General features: G+C 40.5%; 1 protein-coding gene across 2 annotated transcripts in view; it reads right to left on the bottom strand.

Moving 5' to 3' along the window:
- Positions 1 to 406: 406 nt before the first annotated feature.
- The window catches only part of VSIG1 (V-set and immunoglobulin domain containing 1), a 34856-nt gene continuing 22330 nt past the window's right edge, over positions 407 to 12932 (bottom strand). The window contains exons 3-7 of one of the 2 annotated variants that reach the window (XM_050777403.1): positions 12408 to 12606; positions 6661 to 6816; positions 6130 to 6249; positions 3292 to 3433; positions 407 to 2467 (exon numbers count right to left, since the gene is read on the bottom strand). In XM_050777403.1, the coding sequence (XP_050633360.1) occupies positions 2134 to 2467; positions 3292 to 3433; positions 6130 to 6249; positions 6661 to 6816; positions 12408 to 12606 (951 nt within the window). In that variant the 3' untranslated portion in view covers positions 407 to 2133. The remainder of the gene's footprint in view (positions 2468 to 3291; positions 3434 to 6129; positions 6250 to 6660; positions 6817 to 12407; positions 12607 to 12932) is intronic. The other variant, XM_050777402.1, reaches the window with a different exon arrangement.

The raw sequence follows: 12932 nt of genomic DNA, 5'->3' as shown, positions 1-12932 counted from the left end.
TTGCAGTTTAAGAAAATCTTTTACATGAAAATCTGAAAGTGATAAATGAGAAACTCACTACTTCGTTTAAAAAGGATTCACCTTAGAAGGAAGTGAGACACAAAAAAGTACATACTGTATCATCCCATATGTATGAGGGCCAAGAAAAGGCAAAGTTAATCTCTAGTGATGGAAAACAATGAGTGATTTCCTAGGTCCAGGGCAATGGTGGATTTGCACAAAGGGGCATGAAGGAACATTTTGGGCTGATGGAAATGTTTTCTCTCTAGATGGGTGTGGTGGTTTCATGGGTATGTACTCTGTCAAAACTCATCAAATTGTACACTTTAAATGTCTGGTTTATTATACATAAATGCTATGTCAGAAAAGTTGTTTATAAAAGGACTAGCCTTAGAAGTCATTAAAATGAGACATTATGAGTATTATTTATTGAGCCTTAAAGTAAGATTTAAATATGATTAATTTCACAAGTGAAAAGGTAAGTCTACCTGTAAGTTTCTTCAAGGCGAGATGTGGGTGAAATATGATCATGAGAAAGCTTTTTAACAGGGGAAGAAGAAGTGATATCAGTGCATTTTAGTAATATTTAGCATTCATATAAGATTGGTATCGCTTTATTAATGTGGGATGTACCGGCAGTAAAACAGGTTATTTAAATAATTAGTTGAAATTATCTAAAATAGATCTTAAGTGTTCATTTAGAACACTTCTCTGGTCTGCCTTTCAAAGTAGATAACATCAGACACAGTGATAACATAATAACTCATTCAAAACTAAATTGTACATCACCTGTGATATCAACATTTTGTATTCACTGAAGGAAATTATATTTGAAAATGTTTGCCTGTACATTATTTGACAAAGTTGTGGGGATTTTTTTTGTTTTTTGTTTGCTTGTTTTCTGTTTTTGTTTTTGTTTTTGAGACGGAGTCTCACTCTGTCGCCCAGGCTGGAGTGCAGTGGTGCAATCTCGGCTCACTGCAACCTCCACCTCCTGGGTTCAAGTGATTCTCCTGCCTCAGCCTCCCAAGTAGCTGGGATTATAGGCATGCACTACCACACCCAGCTAATTTTTGTATTTTTAGTAGAGACGGGGGTTTCACCATTTTGGCCAGGCTGGTCTCGAACTCCTGACCTCAGGTGATCCACCCGCCTCGGCCTCCCAAAGTGCTAGGATTACAGGTGTGAAATTGTGTTATTTTTTAAATTTGCTGTGCTCAGATATTGGAAACCGGGGTGACTTCTTGGGAAATCTAATATGAGGAATGAAGCATTAATTATAAGACCTGATTTTAAATGCTATGTACCAATTAATATATACCCTTTACATATTCTCCTCTATTGTATTTGAAGAAAATTTTCCAATCTATGAGATAATGCTGATGAATTATTTTCTTAGTGGTCAATATAAAAATGAATGGGAAACTATTCCTAGAAATAATATTGAATGTAATTAATGCCACCTTGTCATATGTGCACGTGGAACATAAGAGTAGCTAAAAAGAGGCTGGGCGCAGTGGCTCACGCCTGTAATCCCAGCACTTTGGGAGGCCAAGGTGGGTGGATCATGAGGTCAGGAGATGGAGACCATCCTGGCTAACACGGTCAAACCCCGTCTCTACTAAAAATACAAAAAAATTAGCCGGGCATGGTGGCACGTGCCTGTCATCCCAGCCACTCAGGAGGCTCAGGCAGGAGAATCACTTGAACCCGGGAGGCAGAGGTTGCAGTGAGCCAAGATCGCGCCACTACCATCATAGCCTGGGTGACAGAGCAAGACTCTGTCTAAAAAAAAAAGAGAAAAAAGCGTAGCTAAAAAGAGAGAAATAATATTTTCTGAAATAACAGGTACTGTTGCAAAACTCAACTAAGTTAGAAATCACTTGCCTTGTCAATTGTTACGCTTACATGTTAGTAAAATTGTTAGTATTCTATATTGGTAATGCAGGAACCCTTGCACTGATTTAGTTGTTATCTTGGCGTGTTTATTCTGGATTCATAGTAGGAATGAGCACCTTGTTAGAAGAAGGTTGGTCAAAATGGAGGGAGGAAGTGGAGGTTGGTTAGGTTATTTGAATTCCAAATGGCACTAATGGGTTCCTTAATGATTAATGCTGTACTTAGGCCACCAGCCTATGCCTTAACCACTCCCTTTTCATCTTCACTTAAGGGCTCAACTGCAACCCCAGGCTCTGACTCTGGCTCTGGCTCTGGCTCTGGGTCCAATTCCGACTGCGTTTCTGGCTCTAGCTCCAGCTCGATGTCAAGATCAGGCACTGCCATAGGCTCTGATCCTGGGACTGGCTCTGGGGCAGGATCCTGAGTAGGCTTTGGTTCATAGTCTGGTTCTTCGATGTTATCAGGGCCAGTCTCACGAATGGAAGGTGGTAGAGTTACTTCTAGATGGGTAGCGTCTTCTGTTGGCATTGCTTCGCTTTCTCCCCTTGGGTTTATCTTTGTCATTGGCCTGCAAGAAAGAAGGCCCAGAAAAGAACAAGTTAGGGAGATGCTAACTTTGAAATTACATGTGAAACTATATGCTCTGTAGGTTCAATGACCATAGGTCCCAGACTTCAGGAAATCTGTTATTTCTGATATTCTGACTCATTGTCAGGCCATATGTCATTTTGGATTCAGAAAGGTTAGGTCTCAACAATATAATGAAAGTTTAAGAAAGACCAGTGTTTAAAGGTGGGAAAACTGATGTCAGAATGAAAGAGTCTAAGCATCTAATAAGGTCTTTAAGGTCCAAATCCATAGCTCTGATGCATCTCTGTTTCCCACTCCATCTAGTACAATACTTGGCACCTGGTTGACACTCAATATATAGTGGTAGAAGCAAGGAGATGAAAAAAATGAATGAGTGTGATACACACTAGGGAAGAAATAGAGTGATTAACAGCATGGACTGAGGGCTGGGCCACATTCTAACTTCTGTGTTCCCAGGGCACTTTTGTCCTTGTTCCATAAAAAAAAATTAAAATTATATTTTATGACTATGTTGGTTTAAAGACAAGTATGTTAATATTATATATGAAAACGTTTTCTTGGACCTAAAATGGTGGTTGTGATGGCTAAATGAGTTGATGTACATAAAGTGCTTAGAACAAAGCCTGGCACACAGCCCTCAATAAATAGCAGCCATCATCATTCTTTTTCAAATTCAGTGAGAGTAAACAGAAAGATACCTCTGATATCTTATGCTCAAAGGAGTGCTTAGGAATTGATGACTGAAAGAGACATGCCGAGAAATGTTTGTATTCAAGTAAAGACAACAGAATGAAAGCTTACTCAAGTTCCGCGATGGTCTTAGAATTTCTTTCTTTTGCCTTTGCTTTTGCCTTATTCCTTGCGAAGCACACAACAGAGATGATGATGGCGGCACCTACCAGGCTACCGATCAAGGCCCCAACAATGATTCCAACTTCTGGATCTGAAGGACACAAGCAGCTGGTTAATAAAGTGGAATATATTGTCATTTTATAATGTGTGTTTGTGACTAGTGGGGAATATCAGGGCCATTCAAGTAGTGGGAAAATGACTTGTATAGGCTAGGGAAATGGAAACCCCAAGAACTGTGTCATTTGGACTCACAGTGGGAGAAGACTATTGACATTTATGCACATAAAGAATAAAATGTGACCAACTTGGAGGAGGTGGGGTTGCTTTTGAAATGGGATTTAGAGAAAAGAGTCTTGAGACACCATGGAGTTGTGATCTGGTCACTAGAGATAAGCCTCTGTTACAGGCAGGGACATTTCACTAGGCTTTCCCAGAGCACAGGTGAAATGGGTCCCTAAAAACCTCCCCCACGGCATCCATGCTTACCAAGGAACCTCATGCACTCTGGTCACTGGGAAGTGATATGCTCATTTTGATAAACAGGCATCTGGTTTATTGTCTCAGTCTATGGACAAACTTAATGAGTGTGACACTATCCAGCTGGGCGCCAGACCTTCAAGCCCTAAGGTGTTGTCTCTGGAAGACCACATCTGAGTTATAAGCCAACGCATCCCCATCTGCCTCCCCTCACGCAAGGATGGACATCTTATATTTTGAGCTACCTGATAATAATTCCTTTAACTTTTTATGATTAAGAGCATATATGTGAATAGTTTAAAAAGTCAAATAGTTCTACTACATGTCTCACAAAAACAGCAGTTCCCTGCCCGACTCCTTCCCATTTCTGAGTCCCATTCACAAAAGGCAACCACTCTTAACTCTTTTTAAAAGTCTTCTTGCCCCCGTGTTTTTATTATCCTTGTTCTGATATGTCCTACCATTTTTCCATTACCATCATTTTCTTTCAACTTTATACCCTAGAAGTTGGAGATTGAGCTCTTTTACACCACTCCGCTCACACCCACCACGTTCTTCCAAAATAGTTCTATCACAAGTTTTAGTTAAATCCAAGTTTGCCATAGTATGACTATGTAAATATCGTTCACAGCTGAGGAACACAGTATGCTATGATTCTTTCTTGTACAACATTTACAAAAATTTTCCCGGAGGTTAATAATTGCCTCATTTGGGGATTAATAAATGCATTATCACTCATCCCAAAATTTCCAACAAAACCATTAAACTTCTCTCAATTGATTCAAACATATCAGATGATATACCCGTTTCTTGTGATTTTTCCCTCAGAGACATGCCATGTGAAGCCCTCCATTCTCTTCCCCCATCATGACCTGGTTGCCCTTCTAAGCCTGCTGCTCTATCGTCATCTTTCAACTTTCCCATTTTATAGATAAAGAGGCTTTGCAAGTTCCTTCAAGATCCTGCTCAAATAGCACTTGGTTGGTAAAGCCATCCCAGTTCTATAAGCATAGTTGTTCCTCCCTTGGTGCTCTATCGACCCTGTTTCAGACTTCTATTATAGGATTTAGCACATTTAAGTTGTCTGTGTTTGTCCCTCTAGCTGAACTGTGAGCTCCTTTATCTCTGTATCTCTATCACCTAGGACAGTCCCTGGCACACAGTAGATATTCAATAACTATTTGAGGAAGGAAGGAAGAAAGAAGGGAAGTGGGAGGGAGAGAGGAAGGCAGTGCTGGATATCATTGGAAAAAAGACTAGACAGGAAGCAATGCTCAAGTCCAAATCCTACATATCTCTACATCTGTAGTATGATTGTACCTCTGAGAAGGCAAAAAGAGATTGAGGGAATTCTAAAGAAAGATAACAGAAATGATACAGGGAAAATAGCTGAAAGTGATATGAGAATGAAGGAGCAAAATTCAGGAGAAATAAAAGGAAGAAAGTTCAGCTGCATAGGAAGAGCAATAACCCACTGGAACTTGCCATGCCTGGATATGGCATATATTAAAACCACAAGTTCAAAGTAAGTTTGAAAAGAAACAAGACCCTGAGTGTTATTAAGTGATCCTTGAGATGTTTGGTGAGATATTCCTTGTGAGAGGTTGCCCCGGGTCAGCTCAATTGGACAATTCCAGGAGTCTTAAATCTTACGCTCAGAGAGTGATAAGCACCTTTGAATAGGAAAATTGAGGTTTAGAGGCATCCTGGCTCTGCCAGTTACTAACTGGATGACCTTGGGCAAGTCATTTACTTCCCTGAGCTTCAGTGTTCTTTTCAGCAAAATGAGGCCAACAATAGTCCACCTCCCTAGATAGGGGTGGTTGGGAGGAAAGAGTGAGATAATACTCAGCATAATTCATGCTCCACAAATAGTAGCTACCGTGATTGTGGGTACAAGTGTTATTATTATAATACTATTATTATTAGTGGCAGATCTTTGCAAGGTATATGTTTGTCAGAGCTACAGTGTCACCTGGACTTACCAACAGCATCACAAAGAGAAATTCAGCCTGTTGCTATCAGAAAGGCTGCTGTTTTATTATTGAATAGTAATACCTACCTTCTAGCAATTTTGTGAAGCTTAAACAAATTGCTTTCTGTAAAGGATTTAGGGCAACATATGGCATATATTATTATGTGAGCATTAGATATTAGGATGGTCATTCATCATATCAGTCTGTATATAAAGCACACAAATCTCCAGAGAAGCAGGAAGCACTAACCAGGGATCCTAACGAATTTATTTGGCTGACAGGCCCAGACTACTAGATTTAAAGAGAAACTGTTAAAGTTGTATGGTAAACTCACGTGAAGAAGTGAGATCGATTTCGCAGGAACTATTGCCAAGTCTGTTGATAGCAGTACACTGATAATAACCTTGTTCAAAATTTGTCAGATTTCCAATGACCAAAATCCCGGTGGTTGGGTCTGTTGAAACCAGGAAATAGACTTTTGAGATCTCTTCTGTGCGTACAGATAACATCAGTGTAACAGATCATTCAATGTCCACCCACTCCCCCATATTGGCCTCTCTTTCTTGAGGTGTTCAGGATTCAACCAGGCCCCTCAGGACTGTTCCAGTGCTAACTCACCTGGGACCATGCCTATTCCCTACATACTCACCATCTCTGAGCTGGCTTTTAGAATTTGGGGAGTAGACCAGAACACAGTCATCATATTGGAAGACAGGCATTCTTTTTACATTACCCGCCCCCCATCCGCCACCACCGAGAAAACAAGAAGATTGAACTGTAAGGTCAAGCAACCAACCACACACTCCCGCTGTCATCCAACCACAGACACCAGGCCTTTCCAGGGTTGACTGCAGGTTACACTTACTGAAGTTTTCTTTCACTGGCACGATGTCTCTTCCCTCAAGTTTATACCAGTAGTACACAGGGGAAGGTGTTCCAAGCGCAGAGAGACAGGAAAGGGAAATAGTGTGGCCAGTTTCTGGTCTTCCTTGAATGCTACAAAGGGGCTTAGAAGGTTTCACTGTAAGGGAATGACAAAGAATAAAAATTCTTTAGGATGAATGGCAGTCTGTGACAATTGCAGTCACTTCATCACTTTCATTTTGAAGAATATGTGTGTTTATTTATTTTTTTAAAAAACTCTTGGCTGGGCGCAGTGGCTTATGCCTGTAATCCCAGCAATTTGGAAGGCCAAGGCAGGCGGATCACCTGAGGTCAGGAGTTCGAGACCAGCCTGGCCAATGTGGTGAAACATCGTCTGTACTAAAAATACAAAAATTAGCCGGGCATGCTGGTGGGCGCCTGTGATCCCAGCTACTTGGGAGGCTGAGGCAGTAGAATCACTTGAACCTGGAAGGCGGAGGTTGCAGTAAGCAAAGATGACGCCACTGCACTCCAGCCTGGGCGACAAAGTGAGACTGGGTCTCCACCAAAAAAATGAAAATAAAAATAAAAATAAATAAATAAATAAATCTATTAAAATATATTTTGGCAGTTTTCTGCTTGCACCACCAGGTGGGAGTAGAGCACTTCAGGTGCAGGGCCCTTCCAGTCAAGAGGCCATTAAGATTCAAATAGTGACTCCTCTGTCTGCCTCCTCCCCAGATTTATAACCATGAATTTCCGCATTGTGTCTTAAAATATGCCTTTATTAAAACAGCCAAATATAAGCAAATACTAAATGACTAGGAACATAGTTTATGCTTTAAAAGCACAGTTTTAAAGGAAAATAGAACCCTTAAATACTCTGAGGTAGCCTATTATTCTTTTTAAAACATTTTAATGCTGTATTTCTCTTTTCTCTTATGATTATTTTCTTTTTTTTTTTTTTTTTGCATTTATACATCTGTGGGTGACACAAAATAGTTGAAAGGTTTGAATTTGCCTGTGTGCATCATCAGTAGGGGAAGCCAATTTTGGGGGTGCATGCTACCCAGCACTGAAATATTTATTCATCCCTCACTCGGCAAGCACCCATGCCTTCTGTGGGCCCGGCACGGGACTAGAGGCACCAGGAATTAAAAAATAACTTTGACACAGTTCTAAAGTGGGGTGGGAGAGGGATGAGAGATGACTTTAGAGAGGGGAAGAGGCCTCCAAGACCACAGCAGGAGGAGCAGGTTTTAGGGAAAGGGGTGACAAGGAGGAAGGGGTACTAATGAGGTCAGTTTGGGACATAGAGTTGTAGCTGCTTATGAAAACACGTCAAGGGAGAAGTCCTGTGGGAAGCTGGGAATCTGAATCTCCTCATTCATCTTACTTTGCACGGTTTATTCTATCTTATATATCTTATACATTTATCTTATATATCTATCATATCTACGTATCTATCTTATATCCCTTATCTATCTTAGATATTTATTTTATATCTATACATCTATCTTATACACCTTATATATCTATCTTATATACAAATAATGATACACATTTCTATACTTTCCAGCTCACCTTGCTTATCTTCATTTTTTGCTAGAACCCTTCAAAGCTTAGGTTCTCTAATTTAGGTGAGTTAGACATGAAATGTGCCATACTGCTCAGTCCTACAGCTCTTACCTGAGACACAGTGGTTAAGGGCACAGCTCTGGATCCGCACAGAATACTGGCTCTGTAACTCTACCCTGGATCTGTGTAGGCAAGTTACCTAACTTAGCCAAACCTCAGTTGACTCATCTGTAAAACGTGACTAGGAGATTATCTAACCTCTGACTGATCCAAAGATTAAATACAATAATATATATAGGGCCTAGCACCTGGAATTTCTGTTGGCCACAGCAGGACTAATTCCTGCTACTAAAGTTGTTCTCCCATTGACTTCTGCTCAGCTCAGCCATCCCAGACTCTCACTATCTGTACACAGGTGTGAGAAGACAGATGCATATATCTATAATTCTGAAACATTTCACTAGCCCTATCTTTTAAGCAGGTGTCTTTTGATTAAAAGAAGTATCCTTCTACTTAGTTCTTTATTCTCTCTTTCTTACCAATTACTTTCTCAGGTAGGAACAACTTGTTGGATTTGCCTATTCTAAACTAAGCTATTTTAACCAGAAGTCCATTGCAGCTATCACTAGATTTAGATACTGTTGTTTTAAAAAGATGGCTATTTTATAGCCTTTACAGCAGAATAGAACAATTTGAATAGAAAATTAAATGGGGGTGTTTCATCACAAAGTTGGACACCAGGACTTGAACTAAATTATGGCAAAAACCTGGAAGGACTTGCACTCATTTACTGAGCCCAGAATCAAACCCAGATAGGCATTTTATTTTGCTTAGAATATTTTTCTCCTTTTATTTTTTATTAACAAAACATTTAGTGAATCACTTTGAACCAAGTCCCAAACCTATATATTTTCTAAAACTACTGACTCAGGATTGAACTGACATTTCATCCAGTTAAAGTCCCCAGTGGAACTTGGGTCTTTAACTGGCAAAGCCATTGATCTACCATTTAGCTTTATTGCTTTCAATAGAATTGAGGTGGGAGGAAAAGGCTCAGCTCACGAAAAAAAAAAAAAAAAAAAAAAAAAAAAAAAAAGTGCTTCAGTAGGTTCTTAAACCTTCCTTAAATCAATCATTTTCTTTTTATGTGCCAAATTGCAGAAGGTAGATGATGCTCATTCCAAATGCACACAAAATAATTATTCAAACTTGATCTGGGTATTTTTCAGAGATTAATTTTCCAAGGTTGTCATACCTAATGGAAAGCTCTCAAATGAATGGCTGTCCAAACCACCTGGTCCTTTGCCCATTGCTGTTTCCTTCACCTAAATTGTGCCTTGCCATCTCAGCCCCTCTTCTTTGTCACACACTCTTGCACACCCTTCAACATTCAGCACAAAAGTCACTTTCCTCAATAAGCCTTCTCCAATTCCTGATACAGCTTTTTGCCCTTTCCCATGTCCTCATAGCTCTCGTCTCATACCTCCACTGACAGCTTTTATGTTATGCATCTGTCTCCTTCACTAGACTGAATTTTGGAGGGCTAAGACCCTATCTTTTACATCTTCCCATGTCCATTGCTTAGCACAGTGACTGGCACGTGTGCTCAGGGTTTGTTAAATGAACTCATGAACGAGTAAATGCATGCGATTGATGCTCACTGCTGGCTAAGAAAACATCTGAAAGATACATTGCTATGAGAGTCATCTTTAAGGAAATATCAACACCTCTCCCCACAATTAGCTTCTCTCTCTTTCCCACCTGTCCCCACCTTGCCTCACCTTTCAGTCAGGGCAAGCAAAATAGGCAGTCGTATACAATGAGATTTGAGAACTGCAAATAGTCACTGCAATTTTTAGAGAAAATTAGCAGCCTCAAATTTTCCAAAAAGGCCAAATTTGCAGGAGGCCTTTGTTCTTTGCCCAATTAATAAAAAACAATATTATTTAGAGTTCCCAAACAAACAAGGAAATCCACAGACCCTTCTGCCTTTTACCTTGTCTGGATCCTGGCTGCTTAAGGAAAAGTCATGACACAGAGCTACCTGACCCAAAGACTCATGGGAAAAAACACCTCTGAGAGGAGGTGACCCTCAACTTCTTATGGAAATTGATTTGGGATCCTCTGAGCTTTAAATTTAAGGATATTAACCTTCTTGTCTAACTTTATCTCAGGGCTATTTCCAAGCTCTGAGATGAAGGGGCTTGGCTTCTTTAGATTGTTTCTGGTCAGAACATCCCAGAACCAGGAAGCAACAGATTAAGCAGATTAATCCCTCCAGGTTTTTAACAATTAAAAACTCTTTGATCTCCAGTATTTCATTTTATAGGTAAAATAACAAAACTGTTCATAACAAATCTATAAAGAAGACAGGGCAGAAATTATAACCCCATCTCACAATGGTCAGAGAAAGGTGGACTGACTTGTATTAGGTCACTGAGGACAGAGTAAGATCTAAAACTCAGGTCTTCTGAGTGCCAGTTTGATGCTTTGGCATTTATAGCACACCACTTAGTTCCCATGTATATAATGGGATATGGTTGATATGGTTTGGATCTGTGTCCCCACCCAAATCTCACGTCAAATTGTAATCCCTAATGTTGGAGGTAGGGCTTGGTGGGAGGTGATTGGATCATGGGGTCGGATTTCCCCCTCGGTGCTGATCTTGTGATAGTGAGTGCATGCTCATAAGACCTGGTTGTTTAAAAGTATGTGGCATCTTCCCCTCCCCTTCCTCCTGCTCCAGCCATGTGAGACGTCTTGCTTCCCCTTTGCCTTCTGCCATGATTGTAAGTTTTCTGAGGCTTCTCCAGAAGCTGCTATGCTTCCTGTACAGCTTGCAGAACCATGAGCCAATTACACCTCTTTTCTTCATAAATCACCCAGTCTCAGGTATTTCTTTACAGCAATGCAAGAATAGACTAATACACTAGTCTTCCAAACTGGAACAGAAACTCTCCCAGGAAAGTGCTTGAGTAATACTTCTCTTGTCTGTTCCTGTACCCCAATTCCTGGCACAGAACTCAGTAAGATAAAAACATGATTGATTAAGCTAACCCACTCTTAAAAAAATAGCTCTTAGGTACCTTTCCCTCTTTCCCAGGTGGGTAGATGCAGTGGCAAACCTCACAGTAAATGTCAGCTGGTTCCTTTGTGGCATTACCTGAGTGGCAAGCCAGGAAAACTGTAAACAGTTCTCTTAGGTATGCACCTTGCTACCAATTGCTGCTTTTCCAAGCTACTCAATTATTAAGTCACTGATTTGATGTAGTTCCTCCTTTCTTGTGATGTGTGCACACAGCTAGAGAGGAGCAATGACTAGATCAGCTCCATTTGGGGCTACCTAGAAGTGGGAAAATGCTCACCTCAACTGGTCTGTCTGTAAGAGTTGAGGATCGGCAGTCCTTTCATCCCTTGCTTCGATACTTCCCAATCCCAGTCTACTGATGGGAGCTTAGCCCACATTGTCCTCTCAGACAGAGATTGGAAGGACTTCTAGAAATGACCAAAATTGGGAGCTTCCCAAGGGCAAAAACAACACCTCCATCACTGTGACTCAATAAATACTGAACAAATGAGATTCCAAATTCATTTTAAGAGCAGATATGGCTTGCCCAATATCATATAATGAATATTTGTATGTAAATATTTTTACTATCAACACTAGATTAATGTGCAGTCCTTTTTCCAAATAGCATTAGCATTTTTAAAAAGGAACTCTCCTGTCTTTATTTAAAAGAATAATTTAATGGTGGGAATTATGTCGCGCTTAAAAGGAATAATAAGTTGACAGTAGTCTTCCCCAGGTAGGTCTGGCTGTAAATGGAGGTTTCCTCTAGAAGAGTTGCTAGTGATCATTTTGTTGGACAGTGAATTGTCTCATCTGTTCTCATTCCTTCCCTCAGAGATAGGGATCACTGGAGGTTGGGTCATCTACTGCTGTCATTTTGGCAGCCCTTTTGCACAATTGTTTCTGCATGTTTTATGAGTGATTTATCAGTGTTACTGTATTGGTTGGGCTAGTGGCTTGTCTCTATTTCCCTGATAATGAAAATATTAGGTAGTATATTTACCTACAGAGACTTAATTGGCATCATAACTCACTGTCCTGGCTCATTCAGTGTCCTAACTTGTTCCAATAAAAGAAAAGGCAGAAAAAAGTGCTCATACCTAACACACTGACGTTGAGGACACCTTGGTTTTGGCCGAGAAAGTCTGGGGGGTTGTTAACATCACAGATGTAAATTCCACTGTCCGCTGGCTGCATATGCGAGATAGTGATAGATGCATTACCTGGATCGTTGGACCCTGTAATTCGATCTTTAAATTGTCCGATGGCTACAGCTTGTCCACCTTGATAAAAGTAAATCTAGACAGAAAAATAACAGAAATGAGAAGTGGGGAGTGTCCAGGACTAGGATAAGCTACCTGAAAGTTTCTTCTAAACACATTACCTTTGATAAAGAAACAGCATCTTCCCCCTACCAGGAACAGGTCCCTGTGGCCAAAGTTTCTCAACTCAGTGGGGCACTTTAGTTTGCTCACAGCTGCGCATTTGGCCCTCAGAGCAGCTCTGTGATGTCATCAGGGATTAGTATGCCTGTCTTACAGAGGAGGAGGCAGCTGGAGCTGACAGGATTCAACACCTAAGCTTGGGCTATGAGATCGAGATGCTCACTTAATGAATCCACCTGA

Source organism: Macaca thibetana, chromosome X (genome assembly GCF_024542745.1).
Source record: "Macaca thibetana thibetana isolate TM-01 chromosome X, ASM2454274v1, whole genome shotgun sequence".
Lineage (NCBI taxonomy): Eukaryota > Metazoa > Chordata > Mammalia > Primates > Cercopithecidae > Macaca > Macaca thibetana.
The sequence above is the reverse complement of the archived record's forward strand: the minus strand, read 5'-3'. Positions and strand labels throughout refer to the sequence as shown.